Genomic DNA, 23,228 nt, shown 5'->3' on the forward strand with positions numbered 1-23,228 from the left:
AATCTCTATCTCAGTGTTTGCCTCTGTTCCTAAGTATTTGTACTGTAGACTTTCAGGGGACCAGAACCACTCTTCAGGCCTACATTTCTTCTGGTCTCCTCCAAGTTATGGATCTTTGATTTTTTGCAGTCAACTTCTTGACTAGTTCCACCATCAAACTGTACTGTATCTCTCCAGAGTGTGCATGCATCTTCTTCCTTTTTCTTTTTCTTTTTCTTTTCCCTTTTGAGGCCTTCTGTGGCTTTTTACATGCTAAGGTAATACCTACATTACCTGTAGCTCTTGTGAGGGAATGCCTGTTTGCCAAACTGCCCATGGGTGACCTGTGATAACAGGATTCCTTCTTATGGGGCTCGTGCCTTCTCCTGTCAGAGAAAAGCTAGCAAAATGCAAACTCTTAGTGTTGTTCTGGAGCCTCCAAAAAAGGGATGAGCAACACTTGGCTGGGTCCTTGTCATCCAGCTGGTATACTACAGCTGGAGGACGGAGTTACAGCATTGAGTGTATAACACAAGCCCGACTGCCAGCGTTGTGCCTTGGCAGATCACGTTACTGCTTTGGAAATTCTCACGGCTGAGTCAAGTGGAGAGCTATGGCCAGGTAAAAAAAAAAAACCCTCTTCATTACAAAGCTGGACCAGTTCCCATCTCTCCTCTTTAGTGCTCTGGAAAGAGGAGTGAGAGTAGCAGAGCTCTGGGTCCCAAGGTGAGACCTAGCACTGTACAACAGGCACTGGTGGACAAACTTGCAGGCTGAGTGACTGGTAATGTATCCAAGTCCTCAGAGCTTCACTTCATTTAACAGAGGTAAAGTGAGAGTATTTTGCCAAAGTTCAGCCACTTTCAATAACAGTTACCAAACTAAGTATAAAACAGCAAAGCAAAACCAAATCCAACTGAAATCAATAATTTTGCATTATTTCTGGATTGCAATTTAATAATCAAATTAGTTAAAGCATTCAATGAGTAAACAAAGACATTGCCCTTTTCATTCCTATGGTGAGATGTAAGGAGAAGGATATTTCTGTAATTAGAAAGTAATAGTGAATAATTTCACCTAAGACATATCTGTAAGTTGGAGGTGGTAAAAATATTTTAATACTGCAACCAAGGAAATGTAGCCTTAAAGCTAACTGCAAAGTTTCTCCTTTAGACTTTAGTTATTGTGTGCTGATTTAACTTTTCTTTCCTGCATCCTGACAGGCAGTAGCTTAGACTTTTGTGGGTTGTAGAAGACACTAGTGCAGGTGTCTGCTGGTGGCTGGACTTTATCTTCCAGAGGGTTGTGTTGTATGTCTCCTGGGCCCAAAGGCTGAAATTGCTCTGCTAAACTGCACTTAACTACTTTTAAAAATTCTTCACTCATTTGCTTTTTAAATTATCAGTGTTTTTAGCCACAACAGACTCCTTCACGGGTATTTCTTCCTGAGAGGGTGGTGTGGGGTCTGCAGTCTGGTATCTGTGCAGTCTGTCCTGAATCTCAAATTTGATTACTTCTGTCAGTGATAGTTGTAACCTTTGTATTGTACAAGTTCTCATTTTTCAACAAAATAGAGTTTGGAATCCATGCAGAATGTTTTTAAGTTGTTTTGGTTTGGGGTTTGTTTTTTTTTGGTGAACAACAAAAGTGATGCAACACTTTTTTTTAAAGGATAAACTAATTTTGAAGAATAAAATTAGGCAAATCTGTGAAATCAGCTGTTGGGGTTTTTTTTCTGATTGGATTTACAATAGTGTACAAATTTCACTGAAGTGACTTTATTTCTACGATCATCCCAGTTAGCCTAGAACCTAAAGGCTCTTCTAAATCTATAACAGACAGGCCTCTCTAGTGAAATTTTGGTTTAATTTAGCCTCTGAACATTTTTTTCCATTTATGTGTTGCATGCAGGAAAACACTAATGCCCCAACCCCTTGGAGAAATTCTAGAAATTTTATTGGAGTTCCCTCTCGTAACTATTTTGGTGTCTGTGGAAGCTCAGCACAAAGAGGACTGACTGCTGTCCCGATGACGGATTATTCCTCAGCATGGTGTAGCAGATCTTCTAACAGGATTTTTCACCTTAACAGGAAACCCTCTGCCCAGCCATTCGCAAAATATTGCCACTCACTCAAAATTGTTCCTCTCCTATGTAAGCAGCAAAAGAAGTGCTTCAATTTTCTGTTTTACTTTTTTCCCCAAAATTTTCAGTGCAAGTTGCAGCACATTTGTGAACTGTTCTTTGTGATCCCTTAAAATGCCTCCTTTGATGTCCATATTCTAAAGCATATCCACTAACACACAAGAGAAAACCCAAATCTACCTCTGTGCCTCTGTCTACCCTGTTATACTCAAAGAGTATCTGGAGTCACCGGCCACTCTGAAACATTAGCTAATGTACTGTTCCTTTAAAGTTGGGGGGGGGGGGAAGAATTTCATACTTGGTACAAATGTATGCTGAGAGCAAGATGTGGGATGAAAGGCTTGTGGAGCCAGAAGGAAGTGTTCGGTTCAGGCTGTGAGAGCACTGCCAGCTTTTCAGATGCAGAAGAGGCATTGCAGATCATTTCAAGTCCAGCACTATTAGGGGAAATCTAATTGAGCTTTTCTTTGATGCAAATAGCATTTGTTTTTTCTATACAGTTCTTTTTCATTAAAAAAATCAGTATTTCCAACCCCTGGCGAGGAAATGTACCGTTGCCTTTTTAGATTTATTTTTTTCCAGCTAAATATAGAAATACTTTAAATACCATTATAGCATGGTGAAAGTAAATATTAGGAGACTTTGTAGGTGGCGTGAAGGGAAAAATGATTTTCACAGACATGCCTTTGAGGGACTCTACCCTGCTTTAAAAGGGGTGGCAGTGAGAGGCAGGAGAAAAATGCTTGGTCTGTATTGCATTTCCCTTAGAGACACTGACATCAAAAGTCAGTATTTGGTAAGTTACCCTTCCTCTGTGTTAACCCAGTTTTGCAGCTATTTGAGAAAGAAGGTATCGGAACACTGTCTTAAATGTGTAATTTTTAAAGATGATTACTGAAAGATAGTGGGTTTTGGTATTTGGTGTGGGATTTATATTGCCAAATTCAAACTCAAATGTAGGTGTTAAGTCTGAGCTAATCATGTAAATCCTGTAGGCTCTTTCTACAGGCAGGAGAGAGAGTGTGACTCATCCCACGGTAATGTGTTTTTAGCTTTCTCTGCTGTTTGTGGAGGGAGCTTCTCTGGCTAAACCAGATACCTCTTGTTTAGAGGGCCAAAGTCCCACCATTGGACTGGGGACTCTAGTTTTTGTCAAAATGCCTATGTCTTGATGCTGGACAGCCTCCCCATAATCTGTTATTTGCTATTGCTCTGATCTTATCTTTAATCCTGTGCATTGCTCTGAAGCATGGTCAATAAAAGCATAATTTAAAAAAAAAACAAACCCAAACCCACAATTTGTTTAAGAAAAGTGTCAATGAAGTGCTAGAGAGATATCATCCCTCTGTCTTTAAGTACATTTAGCAAAATTATGACCTCTAATCTATAGCAGTACAAGGAATTTAGAAGAGCAATTTTGTCCTACATGTTATTTCTTGGGTGCCATGGGTTTCATGTACGTGATTACTCATCCTTCACATGTATTAGTGATGAAATCCAGAATTACTATGGGCAAGACGCTTAATTTTGTGACTTAATGGGTTGGTTCTGTGTTCCTCTGAATTAGTCTGCTTTTTCAGAACTGTTTGAGACCTTCGTTATTGCTTTAGAAAGTTACAGAGCTTGGGGTTTTTGTGAAGAATTTTCTTTTCATCTCTTCAAGGCTGAAAGGAAGAGGTTGAAATATGCATTGCTCACAGGCAGCTTCACTTCACAAGATGCTGCTCTGAGGATGCTTTCTGAATCTTTAAAAGACTGTTTCTGGAGGAAGTGAAAATACTGAGATCTTTTTCCTGTGGGTCCAAAGCAGCTGTTGAGTCTCACATAATCATAACGGATCTGCTTTGCCAGCAAGGTTACGCATGTCACAGAGACAGTGTTTAATACATTTTATTTTAATTAGACTTCATCTTGGCTCTGAACTCATTTGTTTATGTTTTCTTCCACATCCTAAAATCACCCAAGCACTGTAAATTCTCAAATAAAATGCAGTTGCTATTGATGCCACAAAAAGTTAACTTCCTGTTGGCCAGCACGTGAAGCAGGTATTTAATTTCTGACTTTCTTCTGGTTTTTTAATTTGACTGAGATCTATTGGTGTTTCAGAAAATATTTATTTTTCCCCTTTTACAGGCTTACAGATTTTCTCAGCTTCCTGAGATGGTAATGGGTTCTCCTCCTCCTCCTGTCCCTCCCAGAACAGGTCCTGTGGCTGTTGCCTCTCTCCGGAGGTATTTATCTGTTGTTTTATTTTAGGTATGATCTCTAAAAAAACACTGTTGTAATAAGAACTGGGGCAAACCCTGAAGGGGCACTTACAAGGCACTTATAAAGACACATTCATGAAATTAGAAACATGTTTTTATTTCATTTTAACACAAAGAGGAAAGGAATAACAATGAATTTTCTCTTCTATTAGCTAATCAGTTTCAATAAAATTAGGAAATCCAGGCTCCGATTTCTTTTAAAACATGCTTTGCCTCCACTCGCGTAATGGCGTATTGTATTGCAGATGTGTGGTAGATAATTTGCACTGTCATTCTCCCTGCTTTTCTCTATTGTGAGGTCTTGCAACAGGATATGGATGAATTGTAAGATGTTTCTCAGTACACCGGGTCCAGGGATTTCTGCCTAGCTTTCAAATATCTCATACCTGCATTTCTGAAGCCAAATATGTGCTAAAGCCTGATTGCCTTAGCTCAGTGCATACATTTTGCCTCTTCCTCACAGCAAGGCACTCTACAAAATGCATTTCAAGGAATTTTTACACCTCTGTGGTGGATGAACTTATTTAGCCTTCAGTGCTGTGCTGTTAGGTACTGCCCGGTGCCAACTGCAATTCAAGGCACCGCAGGCCTGCTGAGAATTGCTGTGGAGCGCTAAGGCCAAAGGAAACTTTTCTGAATGGCTGCTAATGATATCGTAACTGCGTCCAAAGACTCAGGATACAGACGCTGTCTGTTGACGTATTCTTGTTCATCCATTACGTTTTAGCTCTAAAGCAACCGGGATGCACCATTTCAAAAGATGTTAGTACTTCCCAAGTGCAGTTAATGTTAATTACCACAGTAGTCCCCTACTATATGATGCCATATCATATATACTGTAGTAATATGGTATTGTCTGCGGTCTTGTGTCAATGAATTTATGGTAAAGCTCTGGTTTTTGTGTTGCATGTCACAAGCATTTGTTTGAAGCGGCAAGCAAAGGCTCTGTGTAATGGTAATAACATGCTTTGTCAAAGCAGCAACCAGGCTAAAGAAGTTGTTCTCAGACTTCTCCAGACTTACTGTTCTCCAAACTTCTGTCATGCCAGAGCAAAATCAGATAGCTCATTCCTAGCTGGCTTGTCATACTGTAGCTGATAGGCATGTATGTGGCTATGAACCTCATCTGTCAGTCAGAATGACAAAAGTTTCTATTTTTTGCTTTCTTAATGCACAGGTCTACATCAGATATTGGCAGCAAAGTGAGAATACCTGAGTCCAGTGGGGCAGATCAGGCCCAGCATCATGATCAGGCATCTTTTGCACCTGGTTCGAGAGCTCCGATGTCTGTTGGTCCACTTGATCAATCAGCTTTTCACTCAGGTGAAAAAATAGTGCAGACCCAACTTGCAGCTTTGAGACCCTTACAATTTATTTTGCATAGAAATGAATGTATGGGATATAGCAAATACAGATGATTATTTGGAGAAAGACTCTATTAGGTGTTTTTTTTCTGGTGCAACTGAAGGAGACCTACAAAGCATTGCTCCTTTGTAAATGCAGCATCAGCTGCGTTGTAAAATACTACTCATCCTGCAGAAGCACCGGGAAATGGTCATTTCTGAAGGTGAGATCCAGCAATGTACCAGATGGTCTTTGTTCAAGTATGGCATTCTGCTGGCTCACTGATAAGGACTACGAATTATTAAAGCCCAGTAAAACAGTTCGTCTGTACCACAAAATCCAGCGGTATTTTTAGGGCTGGTACAGAGGCTGTTGGCTGACAAAAGCAGAAGTTGCAGCGTTGGGACTGATGTGTGACTCGCGTGTTGTGTTGCACCATGTACAGAAACAACCAAAGTGGGAGAGATGGGTAACGGGGTTCTGAGGGACATGGAGAAATTCCATAATTTTATCAGTCAAGAATATCAGGCCAAGTGCTTGAGAACAGAGTAAGTATACAATGGAGCTGTAAGTAGTAGTGCAGAAGGAGGCTTAATGGCATTCAGCTCTGCTTGGTTTGTAAGGAAAGGGAGGAAAAACAAGTGGACATAAAGAATAGCGTGTGCAAGACTGAAGTTTTCCAACCTGGCTGTGGGATGAGTATTATGACTCCCTATTTCCTCTTGAGAAACTTAACCCCTAGACTTGTCACACCAGTGGGCTGCTGAGGGGGCTAAGTTGCACATATGTGCCCCCTTCCCTTCAGAACACAAGACAGCAGCGCTTTTGCATAGTCAAAAGTAATCCGTTAGCTCATCTCCCCTCCTATTTTGGAGAGGGTAGTTCCTGCTCAAGTGCAGAACTTGTTTTGGGTCTCAATGTCCCAGTTTTAAAGGTCTAGTGAGTTCCTGGACCTTTGATAGGAATTTTGTTTATGAATGAATTGATTTAATTATGAGATTAAGCTGATACACTGTTTTGATGGATAACATGTAGCTGGGAAAATATTTGAAATAGCTTCTCATTGGCAAAGTATGTTTTCTTGAAGAGCTACAGAAAAGAGCTTAAAAGATTAAAAAAATTTTTCATTGTCAGTTCAAAGTTTTGAAATTAGTAGGTTTATTAGACATTGCTCTGCTAATCTGCCAGAAGAATTTCTTTCTTAGCTTCCTCAGAAGTAATAGACAATTATCTGCATTGTATTCAACATGTTCTACTGAGAATAATAATGTGAATATGCAAATCTGTTGTCAGTTAATTAAATATAGTAGTTTTGAAGGATCCATTCTACTCTCACTTCTTGTCATATCTTCTGCAAACGGTGCATGTGAATCTGAAAAGAGCAGATGCTCAGCCTTTCATTTTAAAGCATTTAAAGCTGTAAAATGTGCCACACTACCACGACGTCTTTCTTCATGTCTGCAGTAATGTGTTCTGTGTGATATACTTTTTTAATAATTTCCAGTGATGTGGAGATTTTATTGCTGTATGTTAAAAATGGGTATGTTGTGTTACTGCTGAAGAGTGGCTGCATTTCAGAAGAGAGAAAGTGACCTTCGTGTACATTGTGGAGTTTGCCAGAATAATTCTGGGGGTAGCTGGAGGAAACTTTTGCATATGATAGATGCTACAAATGGCTGTGATACAGGGAAAGACATGGAGAGCTGAAAACCCTGCAACTGTCATACAAGGATTTCTAATGTTCTGATAGGGGAATAAATTTTTATTGCCTCAATACTTGAAGAAATGTTGCTGCAGGTGCTGATTTAGCATGAAATGGCCTAACGTTGCTCTCATGCAGCCCATCAACACCAGCTCTAAGATAATGATGGTGCAATAAGAATTGGGATAAGGTAGTACATCATATTATTGAGTGTTCATTTTGAATAGTAGCTCATTTTGGTGTGGTTAAATTCAAAGACCATTTTGGTGTAGAAGCCCTGTGTCATCTACAGGAGCAGCACTTTCTTCTCTGTACATATCTGAAGAATTGTTATTTCCAGCCTTGCTAACTCATTGAAAATAGCAAATCTTGTGCTGTCTGTGACCTCAGAAGAACAAAGATCGCCCACACTTCTTCTCTTAGCCTACCTCCTTCCAAACCAAAGGGCTGGAGGAATTGGGATAGAGGTCCTGTGAGAGAACCTGTGGCTACCTGCCATGCAGATGTGCATCCTAGATCCCACTGGTCCATAGGAATTCCATGGTGACTGCTTCTCTGATGGCTGAGTGACTCCAGCATCCTCCCTGACATAGGTGAAAAGGCACTACAACCCACTGTCAAAATGAAAGCTAGGACTTAATCCCTAACAGTAGAAAACACTGTGTAAATGTCAAGCATAACATAGAAGTTTTTAGTCCATATGACATATCCTTCATTTTTCTTCCAATTTTTTCCTGGTTTTGTTTTTGGGGTGGGGCTTTTTTGGGGTTTGTTTTTTTTTTTTGTGGGTTTTTTTGGAGACAGTGTTGAAAGAGATGATACGTTTCTGCTCTGGAGAGAATTGTGCCACAAAATATATTTTTCTCCTCTTTGCAAGTCCTGATTGCATCCATAGCCCCTCTGGCATAGGACTGCATGGGAGGTCATTGAGGACTTATAAATCACTGTTTTCATGGAGACTGCTTTGGGGATGGGTGTCGCTGTTTGAGTCTATCTCTGTGCATGTGCTCGTCCAGTGTTCCCAGCATCTATCAGAGTAGGCAGCATAACCCTCTTGCAGAGTGTTCAGGAGCAAGGATGTACAAGGGCTGTAAATGACATTCTGGGGGGCAGATATTTGAACCAGCCAGTTAGTGATGCTGATTTCTGTCAGTTACTCTCTGTATGAAGTTCAGGGGAATGCCCATGTCTTGCCATTTTGTTGGCATCTCTTATGCAGTAGCATCGTATCTACTGAGGGCAGTTAGTGGCAATATTAAAATGATGTGCAGTTGGAAGGAAGAATTAGTTTATTTTCTCCGCATTGGTTCTAGTACAGAGCCGGTGCCTATCTATCCAACGTTACTGTACTTCCATTCCTCAGGGAAAATGCTTGAGTTGTGCTTTGTGTTCTTATGGGGATTACTGGCTCTTCTGCTTTCACATAAATGGTGTTATTTTTGCTATATTCTGTGAATCTGAAAAGTATATATCCATGTACTATAACTGAATACTCAAAACACACCATCCACATGCTTTGTTTACTACCTGATATAGATGATACAGAGCTTTCCCACCCAGGATTTAGGAAGAAGGATTTTGTGACATTAGTGTAACTGTGGTAAACGGCTGGGTGTCTTCCTTCACATGTAAATAGACACTAGAGGAAGGAAGTTTTATTGGACAAGCAAGTTGTTTGTATTTGTTCTAAACTTGGCAAATACATGGAGTTATGATGGCTTCTCTCAAGGGAAATAGTGGGAGCATGTGAGAAGATGCTGGTCTTCCAGTCAGCCTAGTTATATCCTATGGGTAATCTGAGTAATTGCAGCAAGAACCACATCATTCTCTGCATCTCTGTGAGCCCCAGTTATAAACCCTACCTGAAAGAGCAGATGTAGCCATATCCAGACATTTGGCTTGAACCTCATACTAGGAAGGCTGGTTTCTCCCACCCAATTTGGAGTATGACAGTGGAATTTTAGTAGAAGGCTTCCTGGACATCCCTATGCATACGTCTTGATCAAGCCGTGATAAAACAGATTTGGTGTCAGCAAGTTTCCTTGGAAATATTTGTCATAGCTGCATAACTTATTGCAGTCATAGACTGTTCCTGGAAAAGGAATTGAGCAGGCCTTTTAAATGGATCGCTCACTCATTTTTGTACATTTTGTGCCTAGAGATATTAAGGCAGTTTTACCACGTAAACTGAATGCTCTATAACCTGCTATTGAAAAGAAAGGTGCGCTACTCTGAAACCGCATGATAACAACAGCTACAAATTGAATACAAGGGAGCAAATGTAAGGGGAAAAAAAGCCTTTTTTTTTCTAATGATTCAAAGTTTTGATGAAGATCAGTTGTTAGAAGGATCAAGTCCTAAGGACTAAGTCCTTGTATCTTTATCTGAAGGCTGTGCATGATTATATAGACAACTGCAAATCTTGCCTTCTCCAGTATTTCCCAGCATTATAGAGATGTTCTAGTCAGATGGTGGGAGCTTTACATGCAACCGATGGTGATCACATTCTCACCAATTAAAAAAAACCAAACAGAACAACAAAAAAACCCCAAACTGAGGCCAGTTACTTCATAAACATTATCTTCTAATTTATAACTGAAAATGTCAACTATTAATTATATCTACTCTCTTTCTTAATAGGAAATACTGTACCAGCAGTGTTTGCCATACCAGCAGCAAACCGACCTGGCTTCACAGGCTATTTTATCCCAACACCACCTACTGCATACAGGAACCAAGCCTGGATGCCCTATGCTGGAGAGAATGAATTACCAGGGCAATGGGCAGACTCGGTAAGCATTCTTGCTTTTCTAACTACATATATTTACTGTGATTTGCAGAGGAGAGGTTTTAAACAATGCTAAGTGATGAGCAAAGAATCTGAGCTAGATAATTCTTCCTTGAATGGTAATAATCTCTAATAGTGAAAAGTTATGAGAAGGGGCATAGATACTTTAGCTGTCCCTCCCATGAACTGTAAGTAAGGTCTTTTAGAGAGTTAAATAATTCACTAGGTTAGGGGCTGGCACCCATTCAAAGTTGGTGGGTTAGGTACCATTTTTCTTTCCCAAGACAGAGGATAAATATTTGGATAGGCATATGGCAGGAGTAGGTGACGCTGCCTCTCAGGGTGGCCTTGTGCTGTTTGGAGGCTGGGGAGCATCCTTCCCTCCTGGAAGCTTCTCTCAAGGCAGCCCAGCTCCCAAATCCTAGCTCCCGGCTCTGCTGCAGCCCCGCTGCGCAGTGTTTCAAGTCCTCCTGCAGACTGCAGTGACAGATCATAAATTAAATAATTAATTCTACAATCCTAGTCTGGGACAGATGTAATTTTTAGCCCAAAGTATACCTATATTTCAAAGAAATAAAGTTGAGACATCCTAAAATGAATTGCAGTAGTTTATCATGTTTGAAACAATTTCTAAAATTTAGGGTTTTTTTTCCACTAGGAAAAAAAAGATCAGTTCCGCTGCTTGACCTCGCATCTGGTATTTATCCAGAACCAATTCAGCTAAACAAACTGGGAGATAGATTCTATTTCCTTGTGCATATCATCAACAGAATATTTTAGTGAACTGTAGTTGGAGTTTAATAGTTGGCTTTGAGCAGCTAAGCAAGAGACAGCACAGGCATATAAAAGTTCCCGGGGGCGGCTATTTGTTGCCAAATCTTTATTACTGCTCCTGTTGCCTGTGAGAAAAAGAATTCATTCTGACTGTCAGATGCAAGTCTGAATTTGTAGGCTGAACTGTCAAGAAAAAAGAAGTATGTTCACCTGTAAGCTGAGCACAGCTGCTGATGTGCCCCTGACACCTGGAGGCTTTTGATGCCGTCGTAGATTCCCTTCCCAGAGCTGCCCTTTAAAGCATGGAAACCCTTTTTCTTTTCATTGTTTTATTTATTTGGTTTGTTGGTTTGGGGGTTTTTTTGGTTATTTTTAACCCTACTGACATTTTAAATCCAGGAGGCCTGTTGTGTCTAAGCAATCATTTTAAATGTTTTCTTTAAGAAGAAGAAAAAAAAACCAACCAAAACCCAGGAAAAGTATTTTACCTGTCTCACGTTCTTTTTCCTTTTCTATCCCTACTCCTTGGCTGCAGTCCCATGAAAAAAGAGTCAGATATCACTTGTCAAAAGGGGAGACTGAAAACAAACTGGACAAAAGTGGAACACAAGTCTCCGGCCCCTGGTTCCTTCCCCTGGAAGGAGAAGAGTATAACCCTGATGTGGGTTTCCCTGTCTTCAGGGAATGAGGTGGGAAGAGCAGTTAGTGCTGGTGGACTGTACACAGAGGAGTGGAGAGATTGTGAGAAAAATAACTGTGGCAATGTAGAATTCAAAGGAAACAAATAATCCTTTTAACTTCACTTACCTATTACAGAGCTTTAACAACTTCTTGTTACTCAGACTTTCAGCCCTCCTGTGACTTTTCAGAAGAGGAAAAAATGTAAACCCCAAACACTTCACTTTCTACAATGAATTTGTACCTCCCAATGACTGCAAATCTGTCAAGAAATTGTCTTTATTTGAAAATCATTACTAGGCGAACTAGTAATAGTGTTAGCAACATAAAACGGTCAGAAAGGCTGAATAAAACTGCAAAAGATAAAGATCTAAAGTAATACTCAGAGTTTGAGTTTCTGGATGTTTTGTCATTTCTGAGCCTCTAGATTATAGCTCGATCATGGTTCCAAGGTTTTCTTGACAATTAGTAAGAACAGAGGCTTAATATCTATAAGGTGAAAATCAAAATTCTTTACTTTTCATGCATTTCCACTAGCTGGACTGTAAACAAAGGGACATAGGAAACAGGGGATTTGACAACAAAGAATTATCTTATAAGCTCAATTTACTGTAATGTACTATTTTCTCAATTAAAAGGTAAGTATTCAGGCACTAAGTTTGGTGGGATAAGAGAACTGTATCTGACAAAACATTTATTTTCCAAATTGCTAGGTGCTGCTTAGTCACAGTAGTAACCTAGTGGCCTCTAGTGGCGTGTTCAAGTGTTGTACTACTAAAATATTTGTCTTTTGAATAATCTGTTGTAAACTAAACAGATGCAACTGCATTTAATGATCACTTTCATATCATGCCTTCTTCCTATGTTTGTCTCATCACACCATACTGAACGTGTTTGACGTTCTCTTCATCGATTGATGGATATCCAAGATTGTATAGAGCATGTGTAAATCCTAGTGGTCAGGTTTTCATAGGTTCTTAGATGCCTGAAGTGGCAAAACTTTCAAAAGCAAGGGTTTGTTAAACTCCCACAGGGCCAGAGCCAAAACGGGATTTAAGCAAAATTCCAAAGCTGAAGTCTTTCAAAGAAGTTCCAAAATTCCATTCTGAAGTCCATGCTGAGGTCCCATATTCCCCAGAAGGTATATAAAATTGGCAGATGTTTCAGATCTTGACGTTTCAGTCTGCTTGCAGACACCTAAAATTCTGAAGTTCTGCTTCTGGCATACCCACCAAAGCCTTAGCCCTGGAGGGTGAAGCAGCTTACACCTCAGCCTGACTGAAAGCCAAAAATTAGCTGGGACGTCTGCCTGGCCACCTGTATTATACGCTTATATAAAACCTTAACGTATTTGGAAAGTAAAAAGGTGGTTTTCCCATTTAAAGCAAAAAGAATTACAAAATTAACTTTTTAGTGATTGAACATTGTGGAAATGTATCAGTTAACTTACAAGTGTAGTATTCTGAGTACAGTGTACGTAAGTGTAGTTTTCTGAGTCACACAAAAAAACATCACTGAACTTTCTGAACATTCCTTGCTTGTCATTGACATGGACTATAATGATCAGCTGGTAAGCTTTTTCTCAAGGAGAAATTATCTTGTCCTAGTAATAGGTTATGGGTTGCCTTCTGTAACAACGTAAGGCCTTCTTCAAAATGAAGGACTGTAGATTCCTGTTTATAGATTTTTGCAAAATGTAAACAAATACTATTTTTATTTGATGCATTAGGAACTTCTGAGGACTACAAAGACTGGTATCGTGGTTCATGGCTTTGTGAAGGAAATTTAATATCTCATAGTAACTAAAGGGCCTATGTTGTTATTTTAGTTTTAGCCAGTGTAACGTGAGGCTGAAATCAGTGAATTTACAACAGAGTAAAATCGTGAATCCCCCATGTCATTCTGTTAAATGTGGCCAGAAATCCTGATACTTCTGAGAATTCAGTGTTGAGTTTCCAGGTTGGCATACCTGAGCTTATCCCTGTTGTCTGGATCTAGTGAGTTTTTGTTAGGAACAGTAAGTCCAGAGAGTTGGCTGACTTGGACTAGACAGTGGCTGCAAATCAGCAAACTCTACTTTTCTGTTCTAGGCTTTTTGGTGTCCCGACACGTAGTGGTGCCATCTATTTAAAACTGAAATGTTTAGGAGGGATAGTAAGCAGAGGAGACACTTTCAGAAAAGCCTTCTCCCTTTGACTTTTTGCAGTGATGATAAATTAGGACATGCAATGTTTGCCCTTCTAGGTGTTTTTGCTGCCACAGTCTGGGGAGTTGAGTAACCCGTACATTGACATATGTGTATAAATGGCACATGCCAAGATAGACACTTGTAAACAGACGCTTAGGAGTATGAGGTTTACGTTCTCTTCATATAGTCCTATCTGTTAGTCCTATCTTATTCTGCCCTGGGGAGGTTTGTGTTACCTGGCAGGTGGCACTATGGATCAGTTGTCCTGTATAATTTTGTATAATTACAATGCTCTACAGGTACCACTACCTGGATACATCGAGGCTTATCCACGGCCCCGCTACCAACATAATTCTCCTTCACGACTTCCTCGCCAATACAGTCAGCAAGCAAGCATGCATCCCAGCCTGGAACAAGCTCCCTTGCCGTCCACCGCAGCTTCTCAGCAGAGCCTGACGGAAAATGACCCGTCTGATGCTCCGCTCACCAACATTTCTACAGCTGCCCTCGTAAAGGCAATAAGGGAAGAAGTTGCTAAACTGGCCAAGAAGCAAACAGATATGTTTGAGTTCCAGGTCTAATATCTTTTGTGCACAGCATTTGTATCATGCAACCTGGGGTAGCCAAGAAAGCGACTCCTTTAATTTTCAGTTACAAACTTGCTGCGAATTGTGCCAAGTGATGGCATCTTTCTCTGTCTGAAAAGTCAACGCTATGAAATGACTTAAAGTAGAGCAACAGGTCTCTGAAGATACATAATTCTGCTTGCCAGCTAAGGAAACGCTGCCAGGTAAATGTTTAATATGGATAAGGACTGATCATACGCAACTGTCACTTAGCTCTCGTATTATGACCCGTTGTCACTAGAGATGCTGCTGAACATGTCTGTGCCACACAATGTTTCATTTGCGGGTCCAAAGGCAGAGCTGCTGAAAATAACTTCTGCATGTCAAAACTTTGATTAAAGAAGAAAATACAGTAGAACACAGTTAGCTAAAGGCCACGGTAGGTGTGGTGGTGGCCATGTTAATTGTTTGCTGCAGGACGTTGTATAAGGGATGCTGATTTCAGCAATGCGGAGTCATTCAGCCTTTTCATTCTAGAGACTGTATTCAAACCAAAAAAATTTGAGATGAGTAAGTAATACAAATAAATGTCCTGTAAATAGCCCCAATTCTTCTCATCCTATTGACAGTACAAAGAAGTGAAAGAAGAGAAGACTGTGAAGAAAGTGAATGATATTTTGATAATTGGTGGCTACCTTGTCCCTCAATGCCACCGATGAGTTATAGAGGAGATTTTTTTTGGTGGGAGAGAATACAATGCACGAAGAGCCAACAAAGGGTATTGGTGCTAGAAGCTTCCAGGAGAAAGAAAAAAGGTTATTCGTGTTTGCTCTATATTCAGGCTTTTCACTCTGAATGCATGTGAAGCTGGTGAACCTGAGACCTCTGAGCAAGTCTTTCCAACCTGGAATAATGAATACATCTGCTTGGACAAGAAAACCTCTGTTTAACACAGTGCTTTTTTCTCTTTCTTAAACAATGATATCTACTAAAGTGATGACAGAAAGTGTTACCTGAAGCTGCAGTTGATTTTGATTACACTGGAACCGTGAATGCAAACCTAGGAAGTTCTGAATGTAGAGGACCTGAGTATTATATTAACATGTAAATAAGTAAACAGTTACATGGATTAACAAAAATACTAATGTTCTGTGAAAAAGAGAGCATTTCCAGAAATTATGCTGACTTTTCATTGTGCAAGATAAAGGTCACTAATTGTTAAACTACATTGTTGTATGAATCCAATCCCAAAAGAAACACAAACCAGTTGAATGGGACAGTAGTTCATCTTTTGCAGTTGTACAGACTAATCAGAGATCACGAACAATTGTTTTCTGTTCCTTCAGCAATTAGCTTAGGGAACTGAAGTTGTTGCAAAATTCGTTGTGTTGGGCATGTTCGATGGACTGGAGTTAAAGGTAATGTCCTTCATTTCAGTAAGCTGTTTAGTTATCCTCAATTGCTTATGCTGTTTTGTCTGATCATTTCATTTCCCTGAGTTTCTTTGGTCTTTACTGAGGTGAGAAAGGGAACTTGGTTTAGCTTTTTGGCCATCAGTAAAATGAGAGGAGGAGAGAGGAGACTAGAATAGGGGATAGAAGAAGAAATTGATGAAGCACAAACTTTTAAAGCAGAGCTATTTTTTCCCCAAATAATTATATTATAAACCCTGACTGAGATTGTGATAGTTAGCCTAGAATATACAGATATCTTCTGCTCCAATACCTTAAATATTGCAGAAGCTTTTGGAATGCTAGCTAATCTTTCAACAAATGTGAAATTTCATTTTTATTATTTAAAAATCAGATATAAATAAAATGTATTTTTGTAATTTCTATGTATATATGTGCTGTATATTTATACAAGTGACTAGTCTGCTGTAGTCAGAAAATTTCCATAAACCAAGTGCAAAAAAGAAAAAGAAAAAAAAAACCTAGTAATTTTAATGATCAATATAAACACACTATGTCTGGAGGACACAAATATACATTTGGGTGACTTGGACACCAAACAACCAAAGAAACTCAATCTTTCATATAAATATAAGTCTAGTAAAGACAGACTGCTGTCTCAGTTACCTGTCAGCTAAATAATACTGATCTTATCAGTGCAATACAATACATCCAAATTGTGTTGAATTAATAGCTGCCTAAGAATATCACACTTTAAAATAACAACTTAAAAATACTGGGCCAAACCCAGCGTGCCATAAAAAGACTAGTTCTGGTTGGCTTCAGTGGGAACATCACTCACTGAGAGCAAGGCTGAGTTTCTCTATTAGGATTCGTCTATTCGTGCAAGCTTCACAAGAATCCCTTAAACAATATTCTGCTTATTTTTCAGTCATTTAAATCACTGTAACATAAGTGCAGACACAATTGAAGAGTGGCTTACATTTATTTAGCCTAAGATGGTTCATAAGTGGCTTAACCTAGCTTGGTAAGTGAAATCTACACTAAATCGTGTCAGCCACGTTTTGCATCAGCTTTATTACCTCAGTTTTTGAATGATTCTTCTATTTAGCCCAGTGAAATTTTGGAAGTAGATAGGCCCTTCTATGCAATGGGAGTGAAACGTGCTGTGAAATAAATTTCTGTATCTTAGACTCCAGTCTTGCAGAGTTATCCTAAAGCTGCAGGTATGGAAGCAGCAGCGATCACATGGATGGGAGTGTGAAGCCACGTAGCTGGGAAGGGTAGTGTTACGACATGTTCCCAAAAGAGTCACAGGAGGTAGGACATACCAGATTTAAACAGCATCTTTGGGACACTTAGCTCTTTTTTATAAATCTGTACCTGTTCTTAAATTTAGGCAATTTAGTAGTTCTATTGAAAAATGTGTGAGGGTAAAGCCTCATATATCTTACATGATGAAGCATATATCTTGCCATACTGGAAATTTAGAAGTTTGGAAATTATGTAGATGTACAGGGTTTGAATGCCTACATGCAAGCAAAATGAACAAATAGAAAAATCCCAAATAAAAACATTTAAATAGCCTTCTAGAAAGAAAAAACATTTCAGTAAAGTTAAACAAAGTACTCTTCATACTGCTGAGGAAGACCTGTTAGTCTTTCAAAATTAATTTTGTTTGGTATTGTATCCATGACGTGCAGTCTATTGAATATTCCCTGAACCATCACTCTGAAACCATTGTGGTGCACTTTATTCACAAAGACGTCTTGCATTCTTCATTCATAATGGCTTTTTATCATGTTTGTAATATGTTTTTGTATTATTTTTTTTTTAAGTAAAAAGTAAGATATCAAGACACTAAGGACATTCCTGGGAAAGAAAAATCATGCTGTAATATTTATACTGTCTGAGCACAAAGCAATGATAAAGTGAAAATATAGTGTACAAATAATTTGTAATATAATAAACATTTTGTATGACTACAATTACAATATAGTTTTTCAATACTGATTTCAAAGAAGAAAGTATACCTGTTTAAAGTTATAACCTCATCAGAATATATTCATGCCATTTTTACTGATAAAAACTTAGTCATTAAGGTTTTTCTACTAAATGCCCCAATTTTCTTTAAAATAATGTTAAATGTTTAGGTGAAAAAAACCTGTTTTCTGTGTACAAAAATGTTGATGTTCTCACCACTGACCACTATTTGTCTTCAGATTTGTAAATCATCGGTAGAAACATCTGCAAATGAAACGCACGTAAAATTACTTCTTGGTATGTGTGTTATGACCACTTTCAGTAGGTATACTATGTGTGACTTTTATTAACATCAGCAGAACAGTAACTTTATGAGGATAAGAGGGTAATCTTTGAGAGCTGTTTTTTCAGAAAAACATATTATCTGGATTTGAGAGAAGCTCTAGCACTCAGTCTAGAAATATGAATAATACTTGTATGTAGTAATATTATGGGTAGAACTTGATAGAAGTGCATGTAAATCCTATATATAGAAGTGGGGAGATTATCATAAGTAATGATTATTTCTTTTTCAGACTAACTTTGAAAAGGTGAGATGTAAGAAATGTAAGATAATGTAAGATAAAAATGTGAAGCAGGTAGAAAAAGCAGCATTGGATTGAGTGGCAGAACTGTCTAGTTTAAGGGATGATACATACAAAGCTAACTCCGGTTTTCATTATATTTCGAGACGTCTGTTGAAGAATTAATTACATTTTAATATACTGGGTTTAGTCCTGCATTGCAAATATAAGAGCTAACTGCCAGCTTCCAAAAGTCTGAAGGAGATTTGAAAGCAGCAAGTTTTCTGAGCAAGCAGAAGTCACTTCGTTTTGCTGACTTTGTTCATCCTCTACACATCTGAGCAGGTCTGAGTACTGTGTCCAAGGATGCCGTAAATCGGTTACGGTCCTGACCTTGCATTTCTAGTACATAAACAAATCTCAGTGGCTTCCCATACCTCACTGACATGAAATGAGATAGGAAGAGAACAAGTGTGAGGTAATATGAAGGATATTAACAGGCCAGGAGTACCTTAACAGTCTGGAAGCCATGGATCTTCTGTTGCATATTAACTCTTACCTAGTAGAAAATGGTTGTGTTTGGCAGCTGTTCTCAGCAAGCTACATTCATTTCATTGTCAGTGACCGTATGTATAAATTAAGACTCAGTCCTATCACAAGAGAGTGTATCGATTCATGCATCCGCTGATTTGTTTAAGCCATGTGCATTCTCTGTGCAGCTCCACGAGTGGCATAATTAAGACAAGTGGTTTCCGGTTACTCAAAGTAATCTCATGTAATAAAACACCAAGTTGTAGGACATCTTATATATATATTTTACTACATCATTAGGAGGGTGAAAAAGAAAGACGCGATCATACAGTATGTTAGTGTATTAATACCATCAGCCTTTTTTTAAAGGCTTTGCGCAAAAGGGCAAGTTTGGTCTGCTAAGCTGAGGACTGCTCCCTAGTCAGAGGGCACGAGAACTCCTCCTGCTCAGTACGCTCTTGCGGCTGGTGGAGCACATCTCCCCTCTCGCCACTCGCTGCCCCTCCAGAAAAGGGTACAAGCTGTTTTAAGACAGACGTAATTTTGAAAATAAGTATATGGGGTAAATAACATCTACCTAGTTCTCGGTGTTCACTCCAGATGCATTACTGGTCTGCTAAGCAATTTTTACAAAGCAGTGTGTGTTCAAAGAGAAATTAATTAGCTCAAGCTTGTTTAATGTAATGTTATTTAGACATAGCACTTTAGACTTTTAACGGTGCTATATGGAATCAGTATGTCAAGTGGTAACCTAACACTTTCTGTGCTAGACTTTCTTTTCATGGGTTAATTTTTTGGCCATAACTCCAGGACTGAGTAAGATTTTTTTAATTTTTTTTTTTTGCTTTTCAAAATACTTCAAAGTTGATTTTTTCCATTTTAAAGGGTAGGCATGCAAAATGAGGATAAGCATACTCTTTTAGAATACTTTTTTTGAACTCTTGCCTTTCTCTTGTAAATAAATAATGCAAAACTTGACTTGTGGAAATGAGATTTATATAGGTCAGTAAATGAATTGCGTACTGACTTGCTCTTTAGAAGAAAATTTCAAGATGGCCAAGTCACAAAGGCAAACCTCGTTAATACCGCAGAATCTCTATTGAGAATAATTGCATTGCACTTTAAATCATCAAGGATGATTTAAAATGTTTTGCCATCCCCAATGAGTGGAAAGCAATCAGAAAACCGCACATCTTGCAATTCCTGTTATTTGGGAAAAATTTTGCTTGGGCTGTGTACAAGACATGGGAGATGAGACAGGGATTTCGATAGGGTGCTGACGTGGATAGACTATCCTGTGTAACACGTTTGCCTTTTGGGTGGCCCTGAATACCAACAGGCATAAAACCTGCACCGAAGTGGTGTGTCAGAAAGGTGGTTTAGGTCCCAATTTTTAAAACTGTTGAGATGCCCCCAAATCATGTAATATTTCATGTTTTTAAAAATCAGCTTCAGACCATATTCCTACTGAAAATCCTAGGAGTATGGTATCATAATCATATATATATACACACACACACACACACACATGTACGTCCAAAAATATTTTTTGAAAACTAGTTCTTCAATCCGTCTATTTGTCCCCATCCATTTCATGTTCCTTAAGGTGTACAGAGGCAGTAATGAAGTGTTAGTTCCCAGAGTTCTTCTGTTATGAAGCTCATGAAAGATGAGAAATGGGTTTTAAATAGTTAGGTAGTCAAATGTATAGCAGATGTCTCGAAAATAATTACAAATATCGTGAAGAGGTGTTCCAGGAATTTGATTTTTTTGCATTTGTTAAAAATAATTGTTGTTTTAAGAAGTGCCTGACTTTTCATAAATTCCCACGCTCAATTCATTCCCAAGGAGTAGCTTGAAACTATATTACATTCTGTAAATAATTTTGTAACTTTATAAATATATATTTACATACTAGGCAATAATGGTCCAAAGGATTGTAAATCATACAGAAAGTTGATTCCACTGAGTACAATATTTAGAGAGGAGGTGAATTTTTCTTCCAAAGTATGTCCCTCTTCATTGCAGCTCAATGCATTTCTATGCTTTGTAAACCAGTGTCTGAACACCATAACACACACTGGCATCAGCTAAAATATCGTATGTCTGGCAAGGAGCATTGACTTTTGCAGCCTCCAGTGGAACTTTGTAAAGAGTGCCTGTGTATATGATTAATTTTTTAAACTATTAAACAAGAAATTTGTGGGTCCTTAACTCTGGCTTTTTGCAAGGAATCAGTGGCTTTTAGATCCTGCATCACCAGCAAACTTGCCCAATAGATACCTTGAGATGTGATGCAGCAGCAGAAGAATACAGCAGCCCATGCCAGGGATTCACCAGGATCTAAAAAGCCAAGTGACTGTAGTAGAATAGGTGGTAAAACTTCTATTTCAGCAGTGGATGGACACTAAGTAATTATGAATTGATTACTATGGCAGGTCAAAGAGTCTTGAAGTTAACTGCTTGGAATCAATTTTATGTATTTAGTTGGCTTTTGATTTCTTCATTTGTTAAAGCAGTGCAAAAATAGCAACATTAACAGCATATTCTATTTCAGAGTTATAAACTTGGGAGATCTGAATGTAAGTAAACTTGAGCTTCATTCTTCGTCCTTGCCTTTATTTACTACTTTCAGCACTGCAAGTAGGAAAGAAACCCAAAACAACACTTTACCTTCTGCCAAATTAATTTGAATATTTCTTTCTGTGACAAAGAGACTGGGAAGGCTTTTTTCATTTCATGTTGGTGTTGGGTTCTTCAAACTCTATTCAAAGTCATATTGGATAGAAAAAAAAAACAGTGAAGCCAAAAATTTTGGAAAATAAGATAGAACCCATCTTACTGAGGCTTGAATTTTGGTTTAGGATTTAGCAACCCAGCAGAAACAGCTCAGACCCAGCAAAGGGTCTGTTCAGGGCAGTTCTTTGAGTCTCGTTAGAAAGGACATGTGTGCAGCGCAGATATTGCTATGTTCTTTGACTTTTTATTTTCATTTAATGTCTTTCTTGCCAGTGCTGTGCATTCTGAATTTGACTTTATATTGGTGTACACAAAGAGGTGCACTCTTTAGCTCACTGATACACTGCTGGTGTGATAGAAGTAGTAACCAACATACGTGATATAATTTTTAATTAGCTATGGCACCGTTCTTTGGCCCTTGTTCTGCTTTGTGATACTTACAGATGTCATATTAGTATTAAGGCAAAACATGAATACAGGTAATGTCTTCCACTGAAGTTGTTGGCAAACCACCTGCTCACTTCAAGGAGAGCAGGACTGATCCAGTATTCATTCTCTCAGTGAATTAGCCATCACGAGTATCTTAAAATTGTGCAAAGAGAGGAAGGATGCTGTCTGGTTATGGGTAGCTGGAAATTAGGAGACTGGAGGTCGGTTGACCCTTCTTCAGAATTTCAGATTGGTTGTGGGCAAGACGCTTAATCTGACTATGCCTCAGTGTCCCTGTCCGTCAAGCAGGGTGAAGAGGACTGCCTCTCCTCACACCCCTGGTGAGAGGCTGAACTCACCGATAATGTTAGAAACACTGAAACCCTGGAGTGCAAGTGGTTACTTTAGTATGAAGCACTACTTATTATTTCATAGAGCTTGGTAATTGTTCAAGACTATAAATTACCCGTTCCTCTAGTAGCATTTAAATATACATGAATTTACAAGAAAAAAAACCACCTCCTGATACTATTTCAAGATGTTCTAGGAAGCCTTTCCACTAACAGCTTCTACACTTTTTTACAGAGAAGTTACATCAATAAATTGTCTCACTTCCCATGCAACAGATCTCACTTCCTGATGAAATGAACTTTTCTTACATCTTTGAATTATGGAAAGGACTAGCTCTGCATGATTACAAATATCCATATCATCTTTGTTGTTCACAGCTTGATTCACCTAAACTGTAATGGCTGTGTCTGTGAAAATTGCTCAAAATTTATAAGAGTTTCAGCTATAAATGGGAAAATTAGTTTTCTGAAGCCACTTAAGAGCTGCAAAACTGAGAGTCATTTGTAAAGCCAAGTCTAGGGATTAAACTGAAAGAGGAAGAAAATAATTAATTAAAATTTTATACTATGCAATCAGAAGGGAAATCTCCAAGAACTTGTTCCTTTTGCAATTACAAATGTAAAACCATACCAATGGTAGAATTTTACATATCACTGAAAGGAGGCATTTAAAATGTTCTGGGTCATTACCAAATGGCTGTGTTTTTACTCTGGTGATTCTAGAAATGAAGCTTACAAGTACATAGAATAGTTTCTTTCATGTTAGTGGCTATAGCTTAGTTGAAATTGTAC

The 23,228-nt window shown here is 38.7% G+C and overlaps 1 protein-coding gene across 1 annotated transcript in view; it reads left to right on the top strand.

Annotated features, from left to right (window-relative positions):
- Nucleotides 1-14,444, top strand: part of KIAA1549L (KIAA1549-like ortholog) — a 71,576-nt gene extending 57,132 nt beyond the window's left edge. Inside the window, exons 16-19 of the mRNA XM_010563909.1 lie at nt 4,256-4,353; nt 5,567-5,712; nt 10,076-10,227; nt 14,163-14,444. Of these exons, the coding sequence (XP_010562211.1) occupies nt 4,256-4,353; nt 5,567-5,712; nt 10,076-10,227; nt 14,163-14,444 (678 nt within the window). The remainder of the gene's footprint in view (nt 1-4,255; nt 4,354-5,566; nt 5,713-10,075; nt 10,228-14,162) is intronic.
- Nucleotides 14,445-23,228: the final 8,784 nt, after the last annotated feature.

The sequence above is a fragment of the Haliaeetus leucocephalus genome, unplaced genomic scaffold (genome assembly GCF_000737465.1).
Source record: "Haliaeetus leucocephalus isolate CR32 unplaced genomic scaffold, Haliaeetus_leucocephalus-4.0 Scaffold173, whole genome shotgun sequence".
Classification (NCBI taxonomy): domain Eukaryota; kingdom Metazoa; phylum Chordata; class Aves; order Accipitriformes; family Accipitridae; genus Haliaeetus; species Haliaeetus leucocephalus.